This window comes from Macaca mulatta, chromosome 3, assembly GCF_049350105.2.
Source record: "Macaca mulatta isolate MMU2019108-1 chromosome 3, T2T-MMU8v2.0, whole genome shotgun sequence".
Classification (NCBI taxonomy): Eukaryota; Metazoa; Chordata; class Mammalia; order Primates; family Cercopithecidae; genus Macaca; species Macaca mulatta.
This window is the reverse complement of record NC_133408.1, coordinates 80462167-80484756: the sequence shown is the minus strand read 5'-3', so window position 1 is coordinate 80484756 and position 22590 is coordinate 80462167. Positions and strand designations below refer to the sequence as shown.

The window sequence follows — 22590 nt, the reverse complement described above, 5'->3', positions numbered from 1 at the left end:
ACCAGAGTGCGCGTTCGGGAAGCAGGGAGAGGACCAGGAAAGACGTCTTAGACGGAGAGTGGGCACCGGCCGGGGAGAGGCGGGTCTGGCCGCTGGGGGTCAGAGTGCAGCGCCGGTGTGAGGTAGTTCTGCCACTTAGCTGCGACTCTAAATGAATGAGTCACTTCCCTTCCTCGGGCGAGCTCCTGGCTTTGCCCCAGCTGGGGAACTCCCAGGATCAGGAAGGTTCCAGAGAAACTCTCCGCGGGGGAAGCGGAGGCCGTCCAGAGAGATAGAGGGTACACACGGTGACAGTGCCAGCTCCACATCCCCGACCACCGGGCCAGGGCTGGTTCCACGCTGGCATTTGTCTCCGCTGGCCCCAGCCGCGGGGCCACCTCCAGACAGACAGACCGGGGATCCTGCCTGGCGGCGTGACCTTGGGTTACTCCTAGAGCCGCTTCTACCCGGGTTTCCTCCGCCCCAGATCCACCCCAGGCTAGGATCACGTGGATAAGGAGATTTCCTCTATAGTAGGGGCGGTTTAATGAGTAACAGAACTGGCTGCTGGTTTTTGACAATTGCCCAACTGCTCCGCAGAGGGTAGAAGCAAGTGAGGGCGGAGGCTCCCGGCACCTAGGCGGGAAGAGGGTGGGAGGTGTGGGGTGGTGGGGGTGGGCGGGGTCGGAGGAGCAGAGGAAGGTGGGGGCGGGCGGGGCTTGTCAGCGGGATGGCCCAGGGTGCGGTCAGCCGAGTCCGCCGGCCCAGGGCAGGCGGGGCCTGAGCCAAGTGGTAACCCCAGGGTAGGGCGGGGCACTCGCAGACTCCCTATGAGCTTCACCTCGCAAGGGGTTCCTTCATTCGAGTGCTCCGGCGCACAGACCCTCGCCCCGTCGTCCGCGAGCCTCCCGAGAGCTGCCCCTTCGACCTGCCCTGGAGCATAGTGTTTGTCGCCGGTGTCGCCGTGCAAGGATGGCGCAGCGGGTGTAGCGGGTCTCTGCGCAGACCGAGCGGTGAGTTCGCCGCGGCCCGGTTCCCGCCATTCTCTCTTCCCTGGAGGCTAGCCCATCCCCTGCCTTGGCGACTTGCCCACTTACCTGTAGGGGCGGTGACGGAGGCTCAGGCGCACCTTGGCTCTCAGCTGCGAGAAGGAGCAGAGAGCAACCCGGGAAGGCTGCGCGGGGAGGCTTGCGCGCGGCCGGGAGGTTCTGGGGCCCATGTGTGCGGGGCAGGTGGGCATGGGGGGAAGCGCGCGGGCGGGATGCGCTTCCTCGGGTCCACCCCGTGCCCACCTGTGCCACGTCCCGGCGACCGAGCGCGCGGGGCTCCGGGCGGGGAGCCCACCAGGCCGAGGTGCTGCGAGGGTGGAGGCAGAGCCGGCAGGGTCAGGTCCCGCAGGGCGCAGGCGGGCGCTTCTCGCGCCCAAACCTGGGCAGGGAGTGCGGGAACCCCTAAAACTGTGCTGGGAGCCCCAGATGAGAGGAAGGAATTGGTGACTTCAGTGACCAAGTGATGTTTTGGTCCCCACCGCCTTTTAAAGGGAGAGGGGGTAAAATTTCATTTGGAGGATGATTGTTACGGGAGCCCTCAGTTAAGATGGAGTCAAGTGGCCATCGAGTCAACATTTAACAAAATGTTACCGCATAAAATATTGGCATCGAGTTATTTGGCAGCTCCGCAGAGAAACTTTACAGTCATATGCGTTATATGACATAATTTGCATGGGGAAGGAGGTCCCTTTACGATTCTTTTATATGGCAACCTGTTCTTGGACCTGACAGGGCCAAGAGAAGCAAGGAACTCCGCAGCTCGTCGACACTTCTCGACTCCTGTTCCAGTTCAGGGCTTGGTGAGGTGACTCGAGGTCGCGGGTGACTCGCTGGCAGTCTTCCTGCCCCTGCCTGGAACGCCTGGAGGGCCTCCCACTGCGGCTCCCACTGCAGACGTCTGTCCGCCTCCAGCCGCTGTTCTCTGACGGTCAGTTTCAAAGCAGCACAGTCTGGGATCCGGAGTAGAAAGAGGCCGTTTCCCGTGAAGGCCATGGAGGCAGTTTCCAGGCGCCTGGGTGACCTGTCTCTGCACTTCCGTCTCTGATTCTCCATCCCTGTTTCCTTTCCCCAACGTCCCCTGCCTGGCCTTTCCTTGGCTCATTTTCTACCTTCCTGGGGTCTTCTGGGTTGAAAAGACCAGTGGTTCCATTCATTGGCTGTAACCGCGGGTCTTTAAAAAACTTTGTGACTTCCTTGAATAGACAGAATGTCTTACTCTGGGTTTTTACAAGCTCTGCTGAGCCATTCCCAGGGCAGGCCTTTGTCTCTTCCGCCTTTCAGTTTGTTTGCCATCTGCATTTTGGCCCAAGCTTTCCCCACTTCTCAGCCACTCTTACATTATTTCTTTCTTCAGAGGCCACCCTGACCTTCTGGTCCTCTGCATTAAACCTCATCACCGCAGACCATTTTAATTCAGCACAGGTTTCTCGAGCACACATTTTATTCTTGGTTCCAATACTTTCAGCACTGGTGGGCATTCATGTTTCATTTAAGAAGGACAAATTAGTTTTTCTTTACATGGGCTTTTTGTCAAAGTGGACTTTTGTTGACCTTACTTATCTTAAAATTAATGCAAACTCATTGTAAAAAAACAAAACAAAACCCAAAACCCAAAAATCAAATATATAACAGAAAATGAAACTTCTAGGTTTTCCTCTTCCCTAAAGATAAACACCAAACATTCTTCTCCCTTCTCCGATCTCTCTCATACACATTTGTGTTTGAAATATGTTCGTTCAAGAAAGTATTTTAAATGTTTACAAACTAAGCTATTTATGCAAGTAACTTACCAATCTGATTTGAGTTTAATGGGTTAAAAGTAAAAAAAAAAAAAGTAAAAACATCTTCAGTTTTTTTTTTTTTTTTTAGTAAGCTGGATCTGGCTGGTAATAGGTAGGGGAACCCCAGCTGATCACTGAAAAGGCTCCTCCTCAGGGAACCAAATCCTGAGCCAGGTTTAGGATTTCCTTGGGAGGTAGAATCTGCAGCCCAGGTAAAACCAGCAAAACTCTCCTGTTATGTGGGGAGGGGAGTGAAGAGCATGACTTTCTAGAGAGGTGAGAGAAGACTTGTTGAGAAACTGAATTTCATTTCCATACGGAAGTTGGAGAACATTGTGGTACAATGTTAGGAGAAAGGTTTTCTAAAATCAGCCCAGTCTGACATCTTCCTCAACACCAGGGTCTTTTCAACTGGAGCATTGCAGACATCTGCAACTTTCTCTGCCTACGTGGGTGTGGTTAAATAGAGCCTCCCTGAGTGCAGGACTGAAAAGTGGAGAGAAGGTAGCTCTTGGGACACTCACACCCAGGAGGGGGGATGCTACAGGTACTAAGATTGCAAGGGGAAAGAGAGAGTGAGGCGGGCCCTGGAGCCCACTAGGAAGGAGCCAGTCGAAGGCAATGGCTGGACAAGGGAGCTGATTTCTCCGTTGATGTGGCCTTGGTTTCTCTGGTTCAGAGTAAAGAAAAGCAACCCAGCCTAGAGAGAAACATCCTTACTCTGCAAGACCAGACAGGAAGTTCTGTCTTTGGTTGGGTTTCCTTTTCTACAAACGGGGTTGGATTCTCTCTGGAGAGCTTTCCAGGAGCCACTTAGCAGTCTCTGATTCAGTGGGATGTTCTCAGCTGTTGACCCAAGGGAGCTCACTTCTTAGCTCTTCCCCTGCCCAGTTCACTGGGGGGCTGCTCCCTCCCATTAGCTCCCTACCCCTAAAGACAAAAATAGCAGCCTGGAGGGGCCAGAGTTTTGGGGGAGGTTGTAAGAGGGCATGTTCTTTAGAGGGGCCACTCTTATGGGGGAATGTTCCTGCTCAACAGAAACTGGCCCTGGGGACCGGGACTCTCTGCCTGACCCTAAATCCTACTTTTTCCCTCAGTCGGTAGGTCTGCTTAATGGATCCTGAAGAAGGTCTGAAATCATGACCAGATGCCAATGCCCCAGGATCCTCCTGTAGGGCCTTTTGATGAGAAGCACTGCTCTGGCTCCTCTCTCCTCCTTCCACACATGTAGGGAGAGGTAGCTCTGCCTATTCATGAAGCTTCATCCCTACACTGTCCTTCATTTGGCCCCTGGTGAACCGGGGACCAAGGCGTGATACCTCTTTTAAAACTCATTCCCTTTACACTGCTGGTGTGACTCATGCCTGTAATTCCAGCTACTCGGAGGCTGAGATGGGAGGATCACTTGAGCCCAGTGATTTGAGGCGGCAGCGAGCTATGATTGCACCACTCCACTCCAGCCTGGGTAACAGAGTAAAACCCTGTTTATTTGTTTGTTTGTTTCTCTTTCTTTCTTTCTTTCTTTCTTTCTTTCTTTCTTTCTTTCTTTCTTTCTTTCTTTCTTTCTTTCTTTCTTTCTCTTTTTCTTTCTCTCTTACCTTTCTTTCTCTCTCTCTTTCTCTCTCTTTCTCTGTCTCTCTCTTTCTCTCTCTCTTTCTTTCTTCCTTTCTTCCTTTTCTTTCTTTCTTTCCTTCCTTCCTTCCTTCCTTCCTTCCTTCCTTCCTTTCTTTCTTTCTTTCTTTCTTTCTTTCTTTCTTTCTTTCTTTCTTTCTTTCTTTCTTTCTTTCTTTCTTTCTTTCTTTCTTTCTTTCTCTTTCTCTCTCTCTTTCTTTCTTTCTCTTTTTCTTTCTCTTTCTCTATCTCTCTTTCTTTCTTTTCTTTCTTTCCTTTCTTTCTCTCTCTCTCTTTCTTTCTCTCTCTTTCTCTCTCTTCTCTTCTCTTCTCTTCTCTTCTCTTCTCTTCTCTTCTCTTCTCTTCTCTTCTCTTCTCTTCTTTTCTTTTCTTTCTTGTCCTTTCACCAGGCTGGAGTACAGTGGCACGATCTTGACTCACTGCAACCTTCGTCTCCTGGGTTCAAGCGATTTTCCTGCCTCAACCTCCTGAGTAGCTGGGATTCCAGGCATGCGCCACCACACCCAGCAACTTTTTTGCATTTTTAGTAGAGATGGAGTTTCACCATGTTGGCCAGGCTGGTCTTGAACTCCTGACCTCAAGTGATCTGCCAGACTTGGCCTCTCAAAGTGCTGGGATTAGGGGCGTGGGCCACTGTGCATGGCCCCTGTTTCTAAAACATGAAAAATAGTGTTGAATTAAAAAAAAAAATCAGCAACACCACACCTTATTCCCCTTCTTAGTGCTCCTTAGCTGGACTGCAGTAGGCTTTCCAAAGAAGTGTTGTGTAAATGCTAAGGGAAAATGAAAGCCTGGTGGAGAGATTTAAGGCAGCAATTGGAGGGAACATTTTTGCTCCACACCTAACAACTGTAATTTTCCCTGGCATTCAAGATTTGCTGGGAATGATCACTATATTGTGGTAATAATAAATCGCATTGTCCAAAAAGGGACCTTTTGGGTTTTAGCTTGGTGACAAGAGACTGCTGAGTTACAAAGGTGAGAACCGTGTCCTGGAAACAATGCCTTGACCTCAGGAAAGCAGCTCCACTTCACAACTCCTACTGGTATCTTTATGAGCATGGATCATCCCGTAGACTCAGTGCTTCACTCTCCTCCTCTCGCCATGAATCCTGTCCACTCTGCAAGGCTTTCCAGGGAGTTGGGGGCCTGGCCATTACAGAGCATTCAGGGATTTGTTGCTTTATTAACTGAGTTCAAAACGTGAGTCTCACCCTCCTTCTAAGAGCTCTGGCAAAACCCTGCCCTTCTCCACACAGAGAAGTGGTCTTGGGGATTTCTGACTAATGAGCCCTACTAGAGTGACTGCAGGTACGCCACGTTTTTTCTTCATGGGGCTTTGCAGTGGAGGCAGGGCCGTGGGCTGACTCAGGTCAGCCTCAGTCCCTCTCCCTCCTATGGTGGTCCCCTGTCCCCACTGCCCCGCCTGGAGCTGGTACCTTTTCCTCACCTTTGACCCAATTCCTCCCACTCCCCTGGCTGTCCTTGAAAGCTAGAGAAGAGCATCTGAGAGTCTAGAAAAGTGAGGCAGAGGCTGGGCACGGTGGCTCACACCTGTAATCCCAGCACTTTGGGAGGCCAAGGCGGGTGGATCACCTGAGGTCAGCAGTTTGAGAACAGCCTGGTCAACATGGTAAAACCCCATCTCTACTAAAAATACAAAAATTAGCTGAACGTGGTGGTGGGTGTCTGTAGTCTAAGCTACTCGGGAGGCTGAGGCAGAAGAATTGCTTGAACCCAGGAGGCAGAGGTTGCAGTGAGCCGAGATGGCACCACTGCACTCCACCCTGGGTGACTCCGTCTCTATTGAGAAAAGAAAAGGGAGGCAGAGAGGTGTGGTGTGTTGGGTCAGTGAGTCTTGACTTGCTGGGCTGGGAAATTGGGAATAAGGGACAGGTTTTTGTTTTGTTTTGTTTTTTGAGATGGAGTCTCACTCTGCAACCTCTGCCTCCCTGATTCAAGCGATTCTCCTGCCCAGCCTCCTGAGAGTAGCTGAGATTACCGGCACCTGCTACCACACTCGGCTAATTTTTGTATTTTTAGTAGAGACTGTGTTTCACTATATTGGACAGGCTGGTCTTGAACTCCTGACCTCACCTGCCTCGGCCTCCCATAGTGCTGGGTTTACAGGCATAAAGGGGACAGGTTCTCTGGAGATGTGAGGTGCCTGTCCACTTAGGCTTTTGGCACATTGTCACCACCTCCTCTCTGAAACTAGCAACGCTATAAACACATACACATTCTCCTCTCTATTTCTCACACAGTCCACACACATCAGGTGTGTAAGGAATTCCACTTCATTGCACTGACTTTCTACATATTAGTGGGGCTCTGCACAACCTTGGTTTCTACTGAGTGGATTCACTCCATTCTGTGATTTTTTTTTGCTTAGGGTCTTGCCTCAGTTGACAGAATGGCGGCCACAGGAGCCAATGCAGAGAAACCTGAAAGTCACAAGTAAGACTCCATTTCATTCCGGGTTGGGTTGGGTTGGGTTGGGTTGGGTTGTTTATAGAGCATATGTTGTGCCACACAGTTTTCTAAGGACTTGACATATATTAACACATTTGATGCTTGTGAAAGAGACTGAGGCCTGGAGGGATTAATGACTCAGGAGGTCCGTAAATTAGATTGTTAAAGAACTCTGGGGTCGGGCGCTGGGGCCTCAGCTCTTGATTCTTAGGACATGTTTTTTCAGAAAACCAGGCAAGTCCCTGCTCAAATCTCTGTCTAGTAGGTTTTTCCTCTATGTGCCACTCTCCTTAACCAAAATCCCCTGCTTATCACTCAGCTCTGCCTTGGTTCTGAATCTTAAATGCCTTCTTATTTCTTTGCAGTTTGTCATACTTCTGATATGCTTGGCTTGACACCGCTTGTGTTTAGGCATTGCTAGAAAAGCAAGAATTTCTTGTCTTCATTCTGATTCCTATGTGAACTGTAATCCGCTGATTATTCTTATTTTCTCACCACCCCCACCCCGCCCAGTTGTCTCCCACCTCTGCTGGGGTTACCTGGGCAGGCCTTCTGTCCTGCCGCCATGGCCTCTCCCCAGTCCTGGTGGCGTCTGACCTTGGCACCACCCAGGGTTGTGGTGACCTCTGGCCATCCTTGCTCTGGACTCCTGGTCCTTTGTTCCTCTGTAACTTCCCTGAGACCTCTCTGAAGTCTCGCCTGTGACAGCTGCATACCCAGGTCATAATTCCATATGGACAATACCCCTCTCCTCCTCCATTCCCCAGAAGACCCAGTGTCCATTTTGGAGTTTCTGGTGCCTGTGGACATTCCCTGCAGTGATTTTTTTTTTTTTTTTTTTGAGACAGAGTTTTGTTCTTGTTGCCCAGGCTAGAGTGCAGTTAGTGGTGCAATCTCGGCTCACTGCAACCTTCCCGGTTTCAAGTGATTCTGGTGCCTCCGCCTCCCAGGTAGCTGGGATTACAGGTGCAAGCCAGCACGCTTGGCAAATTTTGTATTTTTAGTAGAGATGGGGTTTCACCATGTTGGCCAGGCTGGTCTCGAACTCCTGACCTCAAGTGATCCACCCACCTCAGTCTCCCAAAGTGCTGGGATTACAGGCGTGAGCCACTGTGCCCCACCTCAGTGACTATTTTTTAATTGAACTAATAGTCTTCCTGGTACTTTCGGTCATTGACAGCCAAAAATGCCTTGTCCCCAGTTTCTGGAGCTCCCCTCCTCCCTCCTCCTGCTCATGGCTTGAGGTTGAGGCCCAGCAGGAGGCTGGTGGGGGTGGAGGGGAGTGGTGGAAATGAAGGCTGGAGAAAACAGGGCCGGCACACCAAGTGCCAAGCAACTCAATGCGGGCTTCCTCCCCTTCCCTCTGTTTAGTAATTATTTTACCCTCCCTTGTTTTATCATCAGCTATTTGCTAATCATGTTCCACTTGCTGAAAGGCAGTCAGGTGTAGCGCTCAGGGGTACAGCCTCTTAGGAAGGCTGTGACCTTGGACTTTGAATGGGGTTACTGATGGTACTTAGTTTATACTGAGAATAGTAAATGAATTGATATGTGCTAGCTATTAATAATTTCATTTCTACCCCAAGTCAAAAGCCTTCCATGAGTGGAACTGGATCGTACTCATCTTTATGTGCAGTACACCCAGCACAGGATGCTTGACTGGTGCGAGATTCAGCCAGCATTTTCTAGAGCGCTCCCTCTTCCCCTTCCCCAGAACCCCAGGCCCCTGTGTCTCCCCCGTCTCATTCTCTTCTTGTCTCCACATGTGCCTGTCCTAAGCTATTTGGGCAAGTTTATATAAAGGTTGATCCTGCTTTCTTTTCCCTGCTGATAAACTCCTGGAATCAGAAGCCAGTTTTCATTTCTTTCTTTTTTTTCTTTTTTTCTTTTCTTTTATTTTTTGAGACAGAGTCTTGCTGTATCGCCCAGGCTAGTGTGCGGTGGCACGATCTCAGCTCACTGCAAGCTCTGCTTCCCGGGTCACACCATTGCCGTGCCTCAGCCTCCCAAATAGCTGGGACTACAGGTGCCCACCACCACCCCCGGCTAATTTTTTGTATTTTTAGTAGAGACGGGGTTTCACCGTGTTAGCCAGGGTGGTCTTGATCTCCTGGCCTTGTGATCTGCCTGCCTTGGCCTCCCAAAGTGCTGGGATTACAGGCGTGAGCCACTGCGCCCGACCTCCTTTTTTTCTTTTATTGAGACAGGGTTTCGCCCTGTTACCCAGGCTGGAGTGCTGTGGTGTGATCTCAGCTCACTGCAACCTCCGCCTCCTGGGCTCAAGTGATCCTCTCACCTCAGCCTCCTGAGTAGCTGGGACTACAGGCATGCACCACCACACCTGGCTAATTTTTGTATTTTTCATAGAGACAGGGTTTCACTGTGTTGTCCAAGCTGATCTCAAACTCCTGGGCTCAAGCGATCTGCCCACCTCAGCCTCCCAAATTGCTGGGATTACAGGCATGAGCCACTGCACCCAGACAGTTTTCATTTCTTTCATCTCACATATTTCTTTTACATAGTAGATGCTCAATGAATATTTGCTAGATGAATAAAGTGATAGAATAAAGCGGAATAAAGTCACTTGAAATTATGTGTAGACTAGAGAAATATTTTTTTCCAAGTAGTATGTCTCTGACTTGTTCTTTTAAAATCCTTCAAAAGATAAATTGGGACATCTACTGGTTCATTATGGCACATGTTAAATTTACTTTTTTTATTTTTATTTATTTGTATTTTTAGACAGAGTCTTACTCTGTTACCGAGGCTGGAGTGCAGTGGTGTGATCATGTCTCGCTGCAGCCTCAACCTCTTGGGCTCAGGTGATCCTCCCACATCAGCCTCCCAGGGAGCTGGGACTAAAGGTGCATGCACCATGCCTGGCTAATTTTTGCATTTTCTGTAGAGTCAGGGTTTCACCATGTTGCCCTGGCTGGTCTCGAACTCCTGGGCTCCAGTGATCCACCTGTGTTGTAATCCCTTCTAAAATACTGGGATTACAGGAGTGAGCCACTGCACCTGGCCACATTTTCATGTTTTAAAATCATTGCCTGTCTTCACCGTTACACCCTATTTCCTTCTTCTTCATTTCTCAGAATCAAGGAGAAAAGACAAGTATTTTATTTTGAAATATGTGACAAAGTGCTTAATCACATCCTGTTTTGTTATTTTGAAGCATGACTCTTAGCCCGTCTATGTTGTACTCTGTGTATTCCTAACATCCTGAAGAAGGAGAATGAAAATGTTACTTACATGAAAAATAGTTGTCACTAAAGGATCCTAAAATACTGTGGGGTGTGCGGATTGTCAGAATTTCAGATTGGCCTGGAGATCAAAAAGGCTTTCTGAGAAAAAAGTTCAAGGATGGTCCTTACCACACGTGATTCTGGATTTGGTCCCTTGATAAATGGCCTTGCCCCACATCCCAGAGTAGAATGAACCCTGATTCTGGAGACCGCCCCACAGCTTGTTAGGAAGAGGTGGGCTTAGGGGCAGGTGGGTGTGGCTCTGTGCTTCAGGCAGCCTGCTGTGCCTTCCTGAGCAGGGTTTTCAGCGGATTCGCTGGTGTAGTTAGCACAGTCTCTGGCTGCCCTTACAGGAAACAGTCGCCTAGCCCCCCCCCCCCGTCCCTTTATACAAAGATCTCCCCGTGTCTGTGTATAACCTTTACGTTTTCTGTTTCAGCCTTTTGGAAATGTTCAGGTGTGAGCTCACCTGGGCCCCACTCTAGGGGAATTGACAGGAAGGAACATTTGACGGGCATGAAAGGAGGAAGTGGTCAGGTGTAGGCCACCAGTGTGTTTGCAGCCTGGGTGTCTGCTGTTGATGAGTGCCAGATAGAAATAGGGATTTGATAAAATGATAAAATAAATAAAACAGGATGGGTCCATCTCAACCTTGTTTTGCTTGTCTGCGGTGTGTTCCGTGGGATTCAGAGATAAATAAGATGTGGTCATGGCCTCCAGAAGTTTTTGTTGCTGGAGGTAAAGTTATTGCATTAATTGTGTATATCAGTGTTAGAATATAAATAAGGTGTAGCAAGCATCGTGTGGGGAGAGAATGGACGATGTCTGTGAAGGGGGTACATCCCTTATGTAATAGTTATTTTCCAAATCCGTGGCAGCTGAGACCCTGCCTCTCTTGTATTTTTTTCTTTTCTCATGAGTTAGATTGAGGAGGAGACGTGACCAGGGGGTTCAGGGCAGAAAGTCAGACTCAGAAGGAAGAAAAAGAGGTCCCCAATTGCTCTGACATCAGGGTTCCATGTCTGCCTCGGTTTCCTGTAAGGGAGCCCGCCCATCTCTAGGACTCGGAAGGCATACATTGTTGAAGGAGGTGTGTTTGAGGCTGGCTCTAGGAGACTTTGACAGGCTTGAGATGGACTCATCTAGACTTGGGGCATTTGTTTTGTAAGGAAGGTTTTATTGGAACACAGGCACACTCACTCATTTGTGTGCTATCTGTAGTTGCTTTCACATGCCTACGGTGGACTTGAGAAGTAGCAGAAACCATGCAACCTACAAAACCACACGTATTTATTGCCTGGCCTTTTATGAAGAAAAGCTTGCTGATGCTTGCTGTAGACCAGCACGAGCCACATGTACATTTTCTAGCAGATAAACAGATGTCTTATCGTGTCACTCCTATTGGATATTGTACTGAGAAGACGTGGCTAGTGTAACAAACAAAACAAAACAAAACAAAAACAAATTGAAGGTATGCAGATGGGAAAAGTTATCTCTGGGAGGTAGGATTAGAGTTTGTTTTTATTTCTGTTCATATTTCCTATGGTAAACATAGTAGTTTTAAAATAAAGTCAAGTTTATACATTGAATGAACTTGATTAGAGGAGCAACTGGCTATACTCCCTGCTCCTTATATGGGTAGATTGAACATTTCCATCTGTGTACTTTTGTGTGCTCTTCTGATTTCATCCCTATTGCCCTCCAAACAGAGCCGTGGGAGCAACAGGGGCTAAGAGGAAGGAGAAGGGGGAAGAACAGAGGGGAGGCAAGTGGGGACCTTGTCAATGTTAGGGTTGTCTTATTTCCAGGGTTGGCCCTGCCCTTCTCCCACCATGAGCCTCTCCCACCATGAGCCTCGTGTGTGACATAGGGCACTTCTGTGATAATGGGCACTGATGTTCTATAAGCCTTCCACTTTCTTGTTTTTTAACAGTGATTGTCCCGTCAGACTTTTAAATCCAAACATAGCAAAAATGAAAGAAGACATTCTCTATCATTTCAATCTCACCACTAGCAGACACAATTTCCCAGCCTTGTTTGGAGATGTGAAGGTAAGAGGCCAGGTGTTGACACCTTGGAATTTGTCTTAAGATCAACCTCCCCCTATATTATGCAGGTAGACCAACCCACAAATGCTGGAGAGGCCACAGCTAACAGGTTTATGCAGACATAATGTTTACCAAAGTTTTGCAAATTTTTAACTTTCAAATATGTGAACCACCAAGTAAAACTATCCTAAGTAGTGCCAAATTGTTCCCTAATTCACCTGTTGCAAATTTAGAGCAGTCCCGCATTGCTTAACGCTGGAAATACGGTCTGAGAAATGCAGCCTTAGGTCTTTCATCATTGTGTGGACAACGTAGAGCGTAACCACACAAACCTAGGTGGTAGAGCCTATTACTTGCCTCGGCCATATGCCCCTAGGCTACAAACCCCTATAGCATGTGAGTGTCCTGAATACTGTAGACAGTTGTAGCACAGTGATAAGCATTTGTGTATCTGTATATATCCAAACATAGAAAAGCTACAGTAAAATCATGGTATTATATAATTTTCTGGGACCACTGTTGTGTATATGTGATTCCTTGCTTACCAAAACATCGTTACATGGGGCATGCCTATGTATTTGAAGCAATATATAAAATAAACTTCCTAATGCTTCATTGAGAGAAGAGAAAGATGTAAAAATTTCCTAGGGAAGCAAAGGATAGTAAATAAAGGTCATTGTATCTTGTTTGTAATATAAAATACATATTGATATTCTGTTTAGTTAATTGCGTTTAATGTCTTATTTTGCTTCATGCAGCTTCCAGTTAATTTTTTCTACAAAGTCTTAAGTTGCTTAGTTCTGATTTATCTTAACATAGGACTTTGAAATGTCTAATGGGTAAAGATGAACTGACATATAGAATTAAAAATCAAAATACGCCAGGACCCTGGAATCTAATGCTGCTACATGGGATCATAATTTAACAATGGTGTTATGTCTTATCAATCATCCTGTTCTTTGATAGTGTTGGTTTCCAATTGTGGACAACTTTCCATGTGCTTTTAATTCATTAAATTTTCATTCATCCTATTGAGTTAATTCACAGTGATTTTTATTCCAGACTATGGAATTTTCTTTTTTATGTTTAGAGAATAATTATTTTCTTTTATCTGCAAACTTGTTTTTTTTTGTTTTTTTTGTTTTTAATTTTTTGAGCTGGACTCTCCCTGCCCAGGCTGGAGTACAGTGGTGTGATTTCAGCTCACTGTAACCTCCCCTTCCCGGGTTCAAGCGATCCTCCTGCCTCAGCCTCCCGAGTAGTTGGGATTATAGGCACATGACACCATGCCCAGCTAATTTTTGTATTTTTTAGTAGAGATGGGGTTTCACCATGTTGGGCAGGCTGGTCTGGATCTCCTGACCTCAGGTGATCTGCCTGCCCACTCCCAAGTGCTAGGATTATAGGTGTGAGCCACCGTGCCCAGCCATCTTCAAACTCTTTAAAAACTTACTCACTGAAAACAATTTTTTTTTCAAAACCAACATTTTCTTACATGACGTTCTGCAACTTAAAGTTTTTACTTCTCTGAGAGAGCCTCACCTAGAATAGCTGTCACTTCCTGAGCCTCTTCTAGGCTTCGACTGGCTCTTCCCAAGCATTGGCCATTTGGCACTCAGGTAACCAGGTGAGAGAGTGATCAGTAGCCCATTTTGTGGGGCCCTGGGAACACAGAGGGACAGTGAGGAGTTGCTCCCTCTGTTTCAAACCCAGGCTCTCTCCACAAGCTGCCTTCTACGTGACTGAGGGAGGCTGAGGATGCAAAGGACCTGGAATTACCTCCTCAGAGAGAGCAAGGGTCTGGATTCCTGCGTTTGTGGAGCTGACTGCCTTTTGATGCTTGGCCGCCCACCCTAAGCACTCACCAGGGGGGCTTGTTAAAGCAGATTACTGGGCCCCTTAGATTCAGCAGGTCCTGGTGAGGCCAGTGAACTTATATTTTTAGCAAGTTCCTTGGTGATACTGATGTTGCTGGTCTAGGGGCCCCACTTGAGGACCTCTGCTATAGACAGTGCACTAATGGGGGTCTCTCTTCTCTGGCTGCAGTTTGTGTGTGTTGGCGGAAGCCCCTCCCGGATGAAAGCCTTCATCAGGTGCGTTGGTGCAGAGCTGGGCCTTGACTGCCCAGGTAGAGACTATCCCAACATCTGTGCGGGAACTGACCGCTATGCCATGTATAAAGTAGGACCGGTGCTGTCTGTCAGTGTGAGTACCTGCCCTCCCTCGTGCTCAGTCTCTAGGCTCTGCAAGGCCCTGTGCCCCACCCCTCTGCACACACAGACAGCTGGTCCCCTAACACCTGTTTACTGTAAATGGCTGGGAGCAGGGTGAGCCCACAGTAGCTGGGATTCAGAGATTATTGAACCCGGGCTATTGCCCTTGAGGCTCAGTCTCCAGGGGAGATTAAGTACACAAATGCAAATACACAGCTGTGTGTCTACACAGTGTGAGGGTGGCAGCTGCAGGGAGTTAGAGTGCTTGGGGTATAGACGAGGGACAGTAGGGGGTGCCCTGCCTGGAGCAGGATGGAAGGAGAGCCTCAAAGTACCAGGCCTCTAATCCCCTCTGCCACCTCACAGTGAGTTACTTCAAAACACATTTTGATTTAAGCAATGAGCATGGTGAACACAGAAATCTCCAGATTCTACCATAGAAGTCTTTTCATTTTTCAGTTTTGATTTTCTTTGTCAGGAGCAATATAAATGAACAGCTGCAGAGTAAGGAAAGGGAACCCCTTTTGCTGAGACGTGCACCCCTACCTCTCCAGTCAGCTGAGGACTCTAGCCGTGTCAACCAGCTAGAACACATCGGGGAACCAATGCATTGTTCGGTTACTGATAATGTGTGCAAGCCTTTCCTGTGTGTAAGGCTCTGTGACCGATTCTAGCAGGGATGCCTCCACTGTATGGCTCTGCCACAGGAACAGCCCCTGGAAAGTGCTGAGGCCATCCGGGGAGAGGCGTCATGGAAGATGTGACACTACGGGGGGGGTGCTCTGAAGAGGAGAGCAGGAGAAGGAGGTATGCAGAGACCCCAAAGAGAGGAAAAGGCACAGGCAGAAGTACAAGATCAGCAAGGCATCCTGTGTCCAGTGGGCTGAGGAACCAGCTGATTACTTAGTTTGGCTGAAGCAGAGGGTGTAGGGAGAAAAGAGAAAGGAGATAAAACTTTAACCTGTGGCGGGGTGTGGGGGAATAGGGTGGGTATTTATGCAGGGATTCAAATGCTAGAAGGAGCTGTTTGTTACCTGGCAATAGCAGACTGCTGCTTCCCTGCTGAGCCCCTGGGTCCTCAGCTGTTACCTATTTGACACATTGTGTCAGTCAAATGGGGTTTTGTCTTTGACAGCTTTACATACACTTTAAAGTTTCCCAAAGTGTTACTGCTTCTTAAATGTGTATTTGAGAAGTTTATCTTCCATCACTATGACAATGGGCATGTTAGATTGAATTACATCCCTTGAAACGTCAACCAGAACATTGACAAAGTCACAACCTTGGCTTAACACGGGTGTTTCTCCCTGGTTCCAGCATGGTATGGGCATTCCTTCTATCTCAATCATGTTGCATGAGCTCATAAAGCTGCTGTACTATGCCCGGTGCTCCGACGTCACTATCATCCGCATTGGCACTTCTGGTGGGATAGGTAAGGTCTGCAGAGGGGCCTCTTGCCCTGTGAATGGATGAGGGACTGGGGCATGCCGAGGCAGCTTCTATGTGGTGTGGGATTAGAGACAAAGAGTTCCTTTCTTGGCTTGGTTCAAGGAAAGCTTGTTAACAGGAGGTGTGAAAAGAAGCTTGTTTTGTTGTTTTTGTCCAACCCGCACCCCAGAGCTAGGCAGCAGAAGGGCAGCACACCATGCATATGGGGGAAACTCATCCTTTTGGGATTACACAATTTGTGCCTTCTTGTCTGCTTGATTCTCTTATTCTTTCTAATTCGCCTTCTTCTCCATTCTCTCTTTTCCTTTGCTTACTTTTCCTCCTCCCTAATCCTGCAGGGATTTGAAGCACCTTATGAGAAAAGCCACAGGAAAATCAAAGGGGGGAAGAGAGAGGTGCAGTACGAACCTCAGATAAGTGTCCTTAAATTAGCTTAAAATGTCCCTGTCCTCAACATGTTTTAAAAAACAAAGATGGTTGGCCGGGCATGGTGGCGGCTCACACCTGTAATCCCAGCACTTTGAGAGGCTGAGGTGGGTGGATCACAAGGTCAGGAGATCGAGACCATCCTGGCCAACATGGTGAAACCCCATTTCTACTAAAATACAAAAAAATTAGCTGGGCGTGGTGGTGCATGTCTATAGTCGCAGTTACTTGGGAGGCTGAGGCAGGAGAATCACTTGAACCCAGGAGGCTGAGGTTGCAGTGAGCCAAGATCGTACCATTGTACTCCAGCCTGGCGACAGAGTGAGACTCCATCCCAAAAACAACAACAACAACAAACAAACAAAAAAACCCCACAATGAGGGCAAAGAAAGAATGAGATTTAACGAGAAAGCAAAAGCTAATAAGTTGTTGAATTGTCTGTTAGGCAGATTTGTTTTAAATAAGTGGTCTTGCTTTCTGGGGTTCCAACCCTGTGCCATTCTTTCTGCTAAAAACGGTTCTAGCGATTCCTGCTCCCATCCAGGTGTTCGGAGCTCAGGGGAGAAGCCTGCACGTGCCCTAGAGAAAGTTGAGCTTTGACGCTGCTGGCTAGGCCTGTCTGTACTTGTTCCAGGCTGTCTAGGACCTGGACTATCTAGGATTTACAGCAATTCTAGAATTTAAATTCTAGAATTTAAGTGTCCTGACCTTGAAAGGGGACTTGCTTTAGACCCAAATCTTTTGAATATGTTATCTTGTCTCTTTTCTTTTTGTTATATAGAGAGATTGATGCATACAATCTGTGTTTGTGTGACTGTAATTCCAAGGTTAGTGCAACTGTCCCTAGGACAACACACCAACAGCCATGAGCCGTCTGGGTCCTGCAGACTTAGTCTCCAGTGCCACCCACCTGACACTAACAGCTGTGCAGAGCGTGCTGGCCTCCACCAGGAACTCTAGCGAATGGTTCTTGAGTTCTTGCTCTAGAGTGATTTTTAAAACAGTGATCACATAATTCTGGAGGGAGTAGTATAGATTTTGAATTTTCTTCAACTGCTCTGTAAAAATGGAAAGAGCAACTAGGGACAAAAACCAAAAACCCCTGGACATAGTTGATTATAAAAGGTGATGCGCTATCTTCACAAACCCCAAAGTATGAATGGGTGGGGACAAAAAACCTCAAGATCTGGGTTGTGTTGGCAGCTGCTCGGGGAAGCTCAGGGCAATGGACAGACCTGAGAACAAGAGTCCCAGGCGCTCCTAGGAAGGTGCAGGGGACATAGTGAAGATGGCAGCTGACACTGGCGGGGGCCTGTGCGTCCCAATGTGAATGATGCTGGAATTCCAAGGGGCTTGAACACTCCAGGCCCTGTGGGTTCGCCAAGGCATCAGCCACACTGTCCTCTAGCTCCAGCCCTGGTGCTGGGAGAAGCTGCTGCAAGGAGACTCTGAATTGCCCAGAACAGCTGCAGGAGTAGCAAGGGAAAGAGGAGTTCAGATACATGTGGGGAGCGAAGCAAAGGTCTTTGCAGTCGGCCGTGTTTTTTAATGTTTCATGAAAACAACTGACTTGGGAGCTCTGGAAAAGATCTGACTTCTTGTTCCCTCGCACATGTTTAGGAAAACCAATTTTGCATTAAAATAAGTATCAGAAACGGATCATAGTTATTGTAGTCCCTGCAGGTTGATAGACAAGATGCCATTGACCAGGTGGCTTGTAAACAACAGGAATTGATCTCTCGTAGTCTGGAGGCTGCGAAGTTCAAGGTCAAGGAGCCAGCAAACTTGGTGTCTGGTGAGGGCTAACTTTCGGATTCGTAGAGCTCTGTTTTCTCCCTGTGTCCTCACATGGCAGAAGGGGCAAGCAGCTCTCTGGGGTCCCTTTTATAAGGGCACTAATCCCACTCATGCAGGCTCCACCCTCATGACCTAATCATCTCCCAAAGGCCCTGCTGCCTAAAACCGTCACCTTTGGGGTTAGGATTTCAGCCTATGAATTTTGAGGGGGAAGCCAACATTCAGTCCTGATCCATGACAATGGTCAAATCCCATCTAAAATTATTATAACACAAAGAATAAGGAGCAGAGTAGTGTCCCTACAAGCAGGAAACTACTCCAGGAAGGCATGCCCAGAACACGGAAACTGGACCCTCATCATGCATCAATCTGAGAGGCAGGCCAGGTAGGTCAGGAGTTGGTCATAGTTCACCTGGGTTTAGGGTGTGGGACTTCATTATCCTGTTCCAGTCCGCCTTTTGCCGGTTTACTTTTCAAGTATTTGCCTGAAATCTTGAATATTAACAAGGTAGGAAACAGGGATCAATGAAACACATCATGGTATATGGTTCAGTGACAGACGACAGTGGGAAATCGCAACGAATGGAAGCAAGAAACATGGGACAAAGTACCCGAAGGTTCCTGGCCATTTTTATTTTATTCTTTTTTTTTTTTTTTTTTTTGAGGTGGAGTTTGCTCTTTTTGCCCATGCTGGAGTGCAGTGGCGTAATCTTGGCTCACTGCAACCTCTGCCTCCTGGGTTCAAGTGATTCTCCTGCCTCAGCCTCCCAAGTAGCTGGAATTACAGACACCCAGCACAACGCCTGGCTAATTTTTGTATTTTTACTAGAGATGGGGTCTCACCATGTTGGCCAGGCTGGTCTTGAACTCCTGACCTCAGGTGATCTACTCGCCTTGGCCTCCCAAAGTGCTTGGGATTACAGGCGTGAGCCACCACGCCCAGCCCTCTATGTTCTTCTTTGTGCCTTTCTCTTCCATAGTGTCCATAATGATCATGCATTAATTACTTGCATAGCTTAAAAAAAAGTGGAATGGGAAAATGGGTCACTGTGTATTTGAGAACAGTACTGGATGCTTCGTGTTTGGATGTGCGGGTGGATCTGCTTCTTTCCTCTGTGTGCTCTGCTGTGGGCTTCCTGGCTGCCCCGCTGTTATTTTATGTTGTTTTACACCCTGCTTTTTTTGATGTCTGCTTTTTTCCTCAGGTCTGGAACCCGGTACCGTTGTCATAACAGAGCAGGCAGTGGATACCTGCTTCAAGGCAGAGTTTGAGCAGATTGTGCTGGGGAAGCGGGTCATCCGGAAAACGGACCTGAACAAGAAGCTGGTGCAGGAGCTGTTGCTGTGTTCTGCAGAGCTGAGCGAGTTCACCGCGGTAGTGGGGAACACCATGTGTACCTTGGACTTCTATGAAGGTGAGGCCGTGGATACCAGGAGGCATCCTTCAGCCAGGGAGCCCTGGTCCGTCCCCTGATCCTGCCTTCTCACTGTGAGCTGGGATTTCTACGTGCCAAGCTGCTGTCTCAGTTGCACCTCTCCTGTGGTGGCCATAATGACCCATTTGAGTGGACCTAGGCAGGACCTGGATGGGTCTTGCTTGTCCCTGTGACCTTCTGGGCATCGTGGCACTGATGTGTTGTAGGAGCTTCTTACATGCATGTGGTTCTCATGTCTCCATGTGTGCCTCAGGGCAAGGCCGTCTGGATGGGGCTCTCTGCTCCTACACCGAGAAGGACAAGCAGGCGTATCTGGAGGCGGCCTACGCAGCCGGCGTCCGCAACATTGAGATGGAGTCCTCAGTGTTTGCCGCCATGTGCAGCGCCTGCGGCCTCCAAGGTAGGCGGCACTCGATGAGCCTCAGCATCCCTCCTTCACTTCTGCTCTCCTGGAGCCCCTCCCTGGGCCCCCTCCTCCTGGGGCACCCCGGTACCCATTTCTGGCTTCTGTCTCCCCTGCCCCCAAGTCACTTTCTGAACATACATGTCGTCCCCACAGCCCTGTGTTCAATGTCCTTTGATTGTCACATGACAAAATGCAGGATTCTCAGTGTCGTTGCATAGGAAAAATGACAAAAAGGTTTTGCTGCCCCGTGAGGCTGCCTGCCACCAGCTCTCTAAAAAACTCGGCTTCCAAAGTGCTTTGACTTTCTGAATTGTGGTTCATCTACCCTCAAGGTACTAGCCACCCTTGAAGGCCAACTCACAGCTCTGCAGAATCCCCTTGTCACCTCACCCAAAATGTGCCTTTCAAGGTGGTGCTTGCAGCCCTGAGCTGGTCCTGGAATGGGGAATTCCTTTTAGAAGGAGAGGCACAAGAATAGGGGAGGGACAGGGCAGGGTGGTGTCAGAGAAGGAGGAGCCTTCCGAGCTCCTGGACCAGCGCCTTCCCTCCCGCGCTCCATCCTCTGGCCCCGCCTGACTGCATGGGCAGCCTGATTTCCTGAGGAGGCCGAGAGGCTGCTCCTCACAGCTCATGTCCTTCATTCCGTCCCTGTGAACTGTCAGACCCCTGGCACCTTGCCTTGATGTGGTCTTTTCTCTTTGCAGCGGCCGTGGTGTGTGTCACCCTCCTGAACCGCCTGGAAGGGGACCAGATCAGCAGCCCTCACAATGTGCTCACCGAGTACCAGCAGAGGCCGCAGCGGCTGGTGAGCTACTTCATCAAGAAGAAACTGAGCAAGGCCTGAGCGCTGCCCTGCACCTCCACAGACCTGCTGGGATCACTGGCCATTAAAAGCACTGTCCAAAATCCCCTGTTGTGTGGACTTTGAGCATACTTTACACAAGAATCTAGAAAATCAGATCGCATTTAAGAGACAGAGAATCTTGGATTAACCACCTGGGAGATGTTCTTCCTTTTGAAGTTTCATTGGAGCATTTTCAACTATGTTAGCCTGATTTGGGGTTTCTTCAAGAACATTCTACCAAATGTTTGTGCTATTTCTAGGGAAAATTTTTAGACTTTAAAATTCTAATGGTAGTCAGATTTCATGTCACTAAATGAGAAATCTGACAACAGTGCTAGGAAACTAATTTCCTGATACATTAAAAAAATTCTATGCACCACTTGCAATGAGAGATGACTGAAAACCAATAAAACAGACAGCAGGGGTGTTTGAGAAATAATGCAAACCTAAATAGGCGTATACACAGTTTCCAGGTTAGAGTCACACACATTCCCAAAACCATCCACACCAGCTTAGTCACATGACAGCAATCCTCCCACCCACTGTCCACACTGCTAATATCTTGATCCAAGTACCTAGGGATGGGAAACGGGACACCTGGGCTCAAGACAGCTTGTCCTGTTGTTTCTGTCCCTGGCTTGTCAGCCTAGTATTCATTCCTGGCCTCACACTGACATTCTCAGACTCTGTGTCTCTTGGCTTCCTTTTGGGTTGCACCTTATAGTGGAGGGGAGAATCCAGGGTGGCCCCTCTGTCTGTCTCAGATGAGTCTGGCAGCAACTACTTCTTGGGCAGGCCTAGATCCCCAGCTCAGGGGCAGTTGGGTCTTTGGTCTTCACTGGCTTGCGGGTTGCCCAGGGTCCTGGCTGACTTCTCAACTCACCCCACATCAGTGTGGCCACTTTCTAGTATTATTTCCTGTCCTGGAGATGGACTTATTTCCTGGTGGACTGTAAGGGACACTCCCACGCTCAGGGGCTCTGCTTAGCAGTTTGCTGTGTGACTTGGAGAGGTGCGGGGAGGTGTGTGGGGACCTTGGTGTGGGTGCACGCATGTGGTCTGTGCACTCTTCAATGTGCCTTCCCTGTGATTCTGAGATTCAACCCAAATTGAGGGTCATTCAGCATCTACTGAACCCACATGCCCTTCTAGGTGCTAAGAGCAAGAGAGACCCTTGTCCCAATTAAAAACTTCCTTCCCTTCCATCTTCTCAAGCTCTAGGGTCTGTAATACAGATTTGCTTAGGGTGGAGAGTGCATCTCCTTCCATTTCTCCCTCAGCCTTTCTTGGTCCCTTTGTTGAAGCTGTCCAGGAGAAATTGGAACCCTCAAGGAGGCTTTAGGGTCCTGGGATGTGGCTGTGTGTCATCCGTGCACCCGGGGCAGTGTGCTAAAGGCTCTGCTCCTGGCCTCTCCAGCACGAGCTGCAGGGGCTGGACTTGCTACTGTTGTGCGCTCATCTGTCTCCAAATTACCAAGTGCCCCCAGACTTCAACTGGACGTCACCATGCCCCTGTGGGTGCAGGACCCCGTGTGGGATAGCCTTTCTCTTCTTTGACCAGCCAGACGATGTCTATCACCAGGCTCTGGGGCAGGCTGAGGATGCAGGTGCGGACCATTGCCCCAGATAGGGGACTTGCAGGTTAATTTCTTCCACACCTCAACCCAGGGAAGTGTGGCCAGGTGGGCCTGCCACTTCCTAGGAGGACATCTTTGGTAAAGCAGAGAAAAAAACCACACACACAGAATTTAAGGCTAAAGAGGAGGCTGCTATTAGTAAGAGAAGGGCTAGTTTCTTTTTGAGGTGTTTTGTC

General features: G+C 48.6%; 1 protein-coding gene across 4 annotated transcripts; it reads left to right on the top strand.

The window, feature by feature from the left end:
- The first annotated feature begins 213 nt into the window (after positions 1 to 213).
- UPP1 (uridine phosphorylase 1) lies at positions 214 to 21156 on the top strand. Of its 4 annotated transcripts, none has more exons than XM_001084775.5 (9): positions 214 to 992; positions 1761 to 1956; positions 6834 to 6898; positions 12092 to 12209; positions 14253 to 14411; positions 15737 to 15851; positions 19297 to 19506; positions 19781 to 19927; positions 20638 to 21156. In XM_001084775.5, exons 3-9 carry the CDS (start codon positions 6855 to 6857, stop codon positions 20775 to 20777), a joined length of 933 nt encoding a protein of 310 aa, XP_001084775.1. In that variant the 5' UTR covers positions 214 to 992; positions 1761 to 1956; positions 6834 to 6854; the 3' UTR covers positions 20778 to 21156. The 4 variants fall into 4 exon arrangements, with proteins under 4 accessions (XP_001084775.1, XP_077854110.1, XP_014989056.1 ...); XM_077997984.1 differs by having other exon boundaries at positions 246 to 992; positions 11380 to 12209; XM_077997983.1 differs by lacking the exon at positions 214 to 992 and adding an exon at positions 1083 to 1211.
- Positions 21157 to 22590: the final 1434 nt, after the last annotated feature.

Bases quoted from the DNA above. Each gene is read 5' to 3' on its own strand.
- UPP1 (XM_001084775.5), top strand. From the start codon at position 6,855: ATGGCGGCCACAGGAGCCAATGCAGAGAAACCTGAAAGTCACAA. The intron at 12,210-14,252 runs GTAAGAGGCCAG...CTCTGGCTGCAG, and splicing joins CCTTGTTTGGAGATGTGAAG to TTTGTGTGTGTTGGCGGAAG. The intron at 15,852-19,296 runs GTAAGGTCTGCA...TTTTTTCCTCAG, and splicing joins TGGCACTTCTGGTGGGATAG to GTCTGGAACCCGGTACCGTT.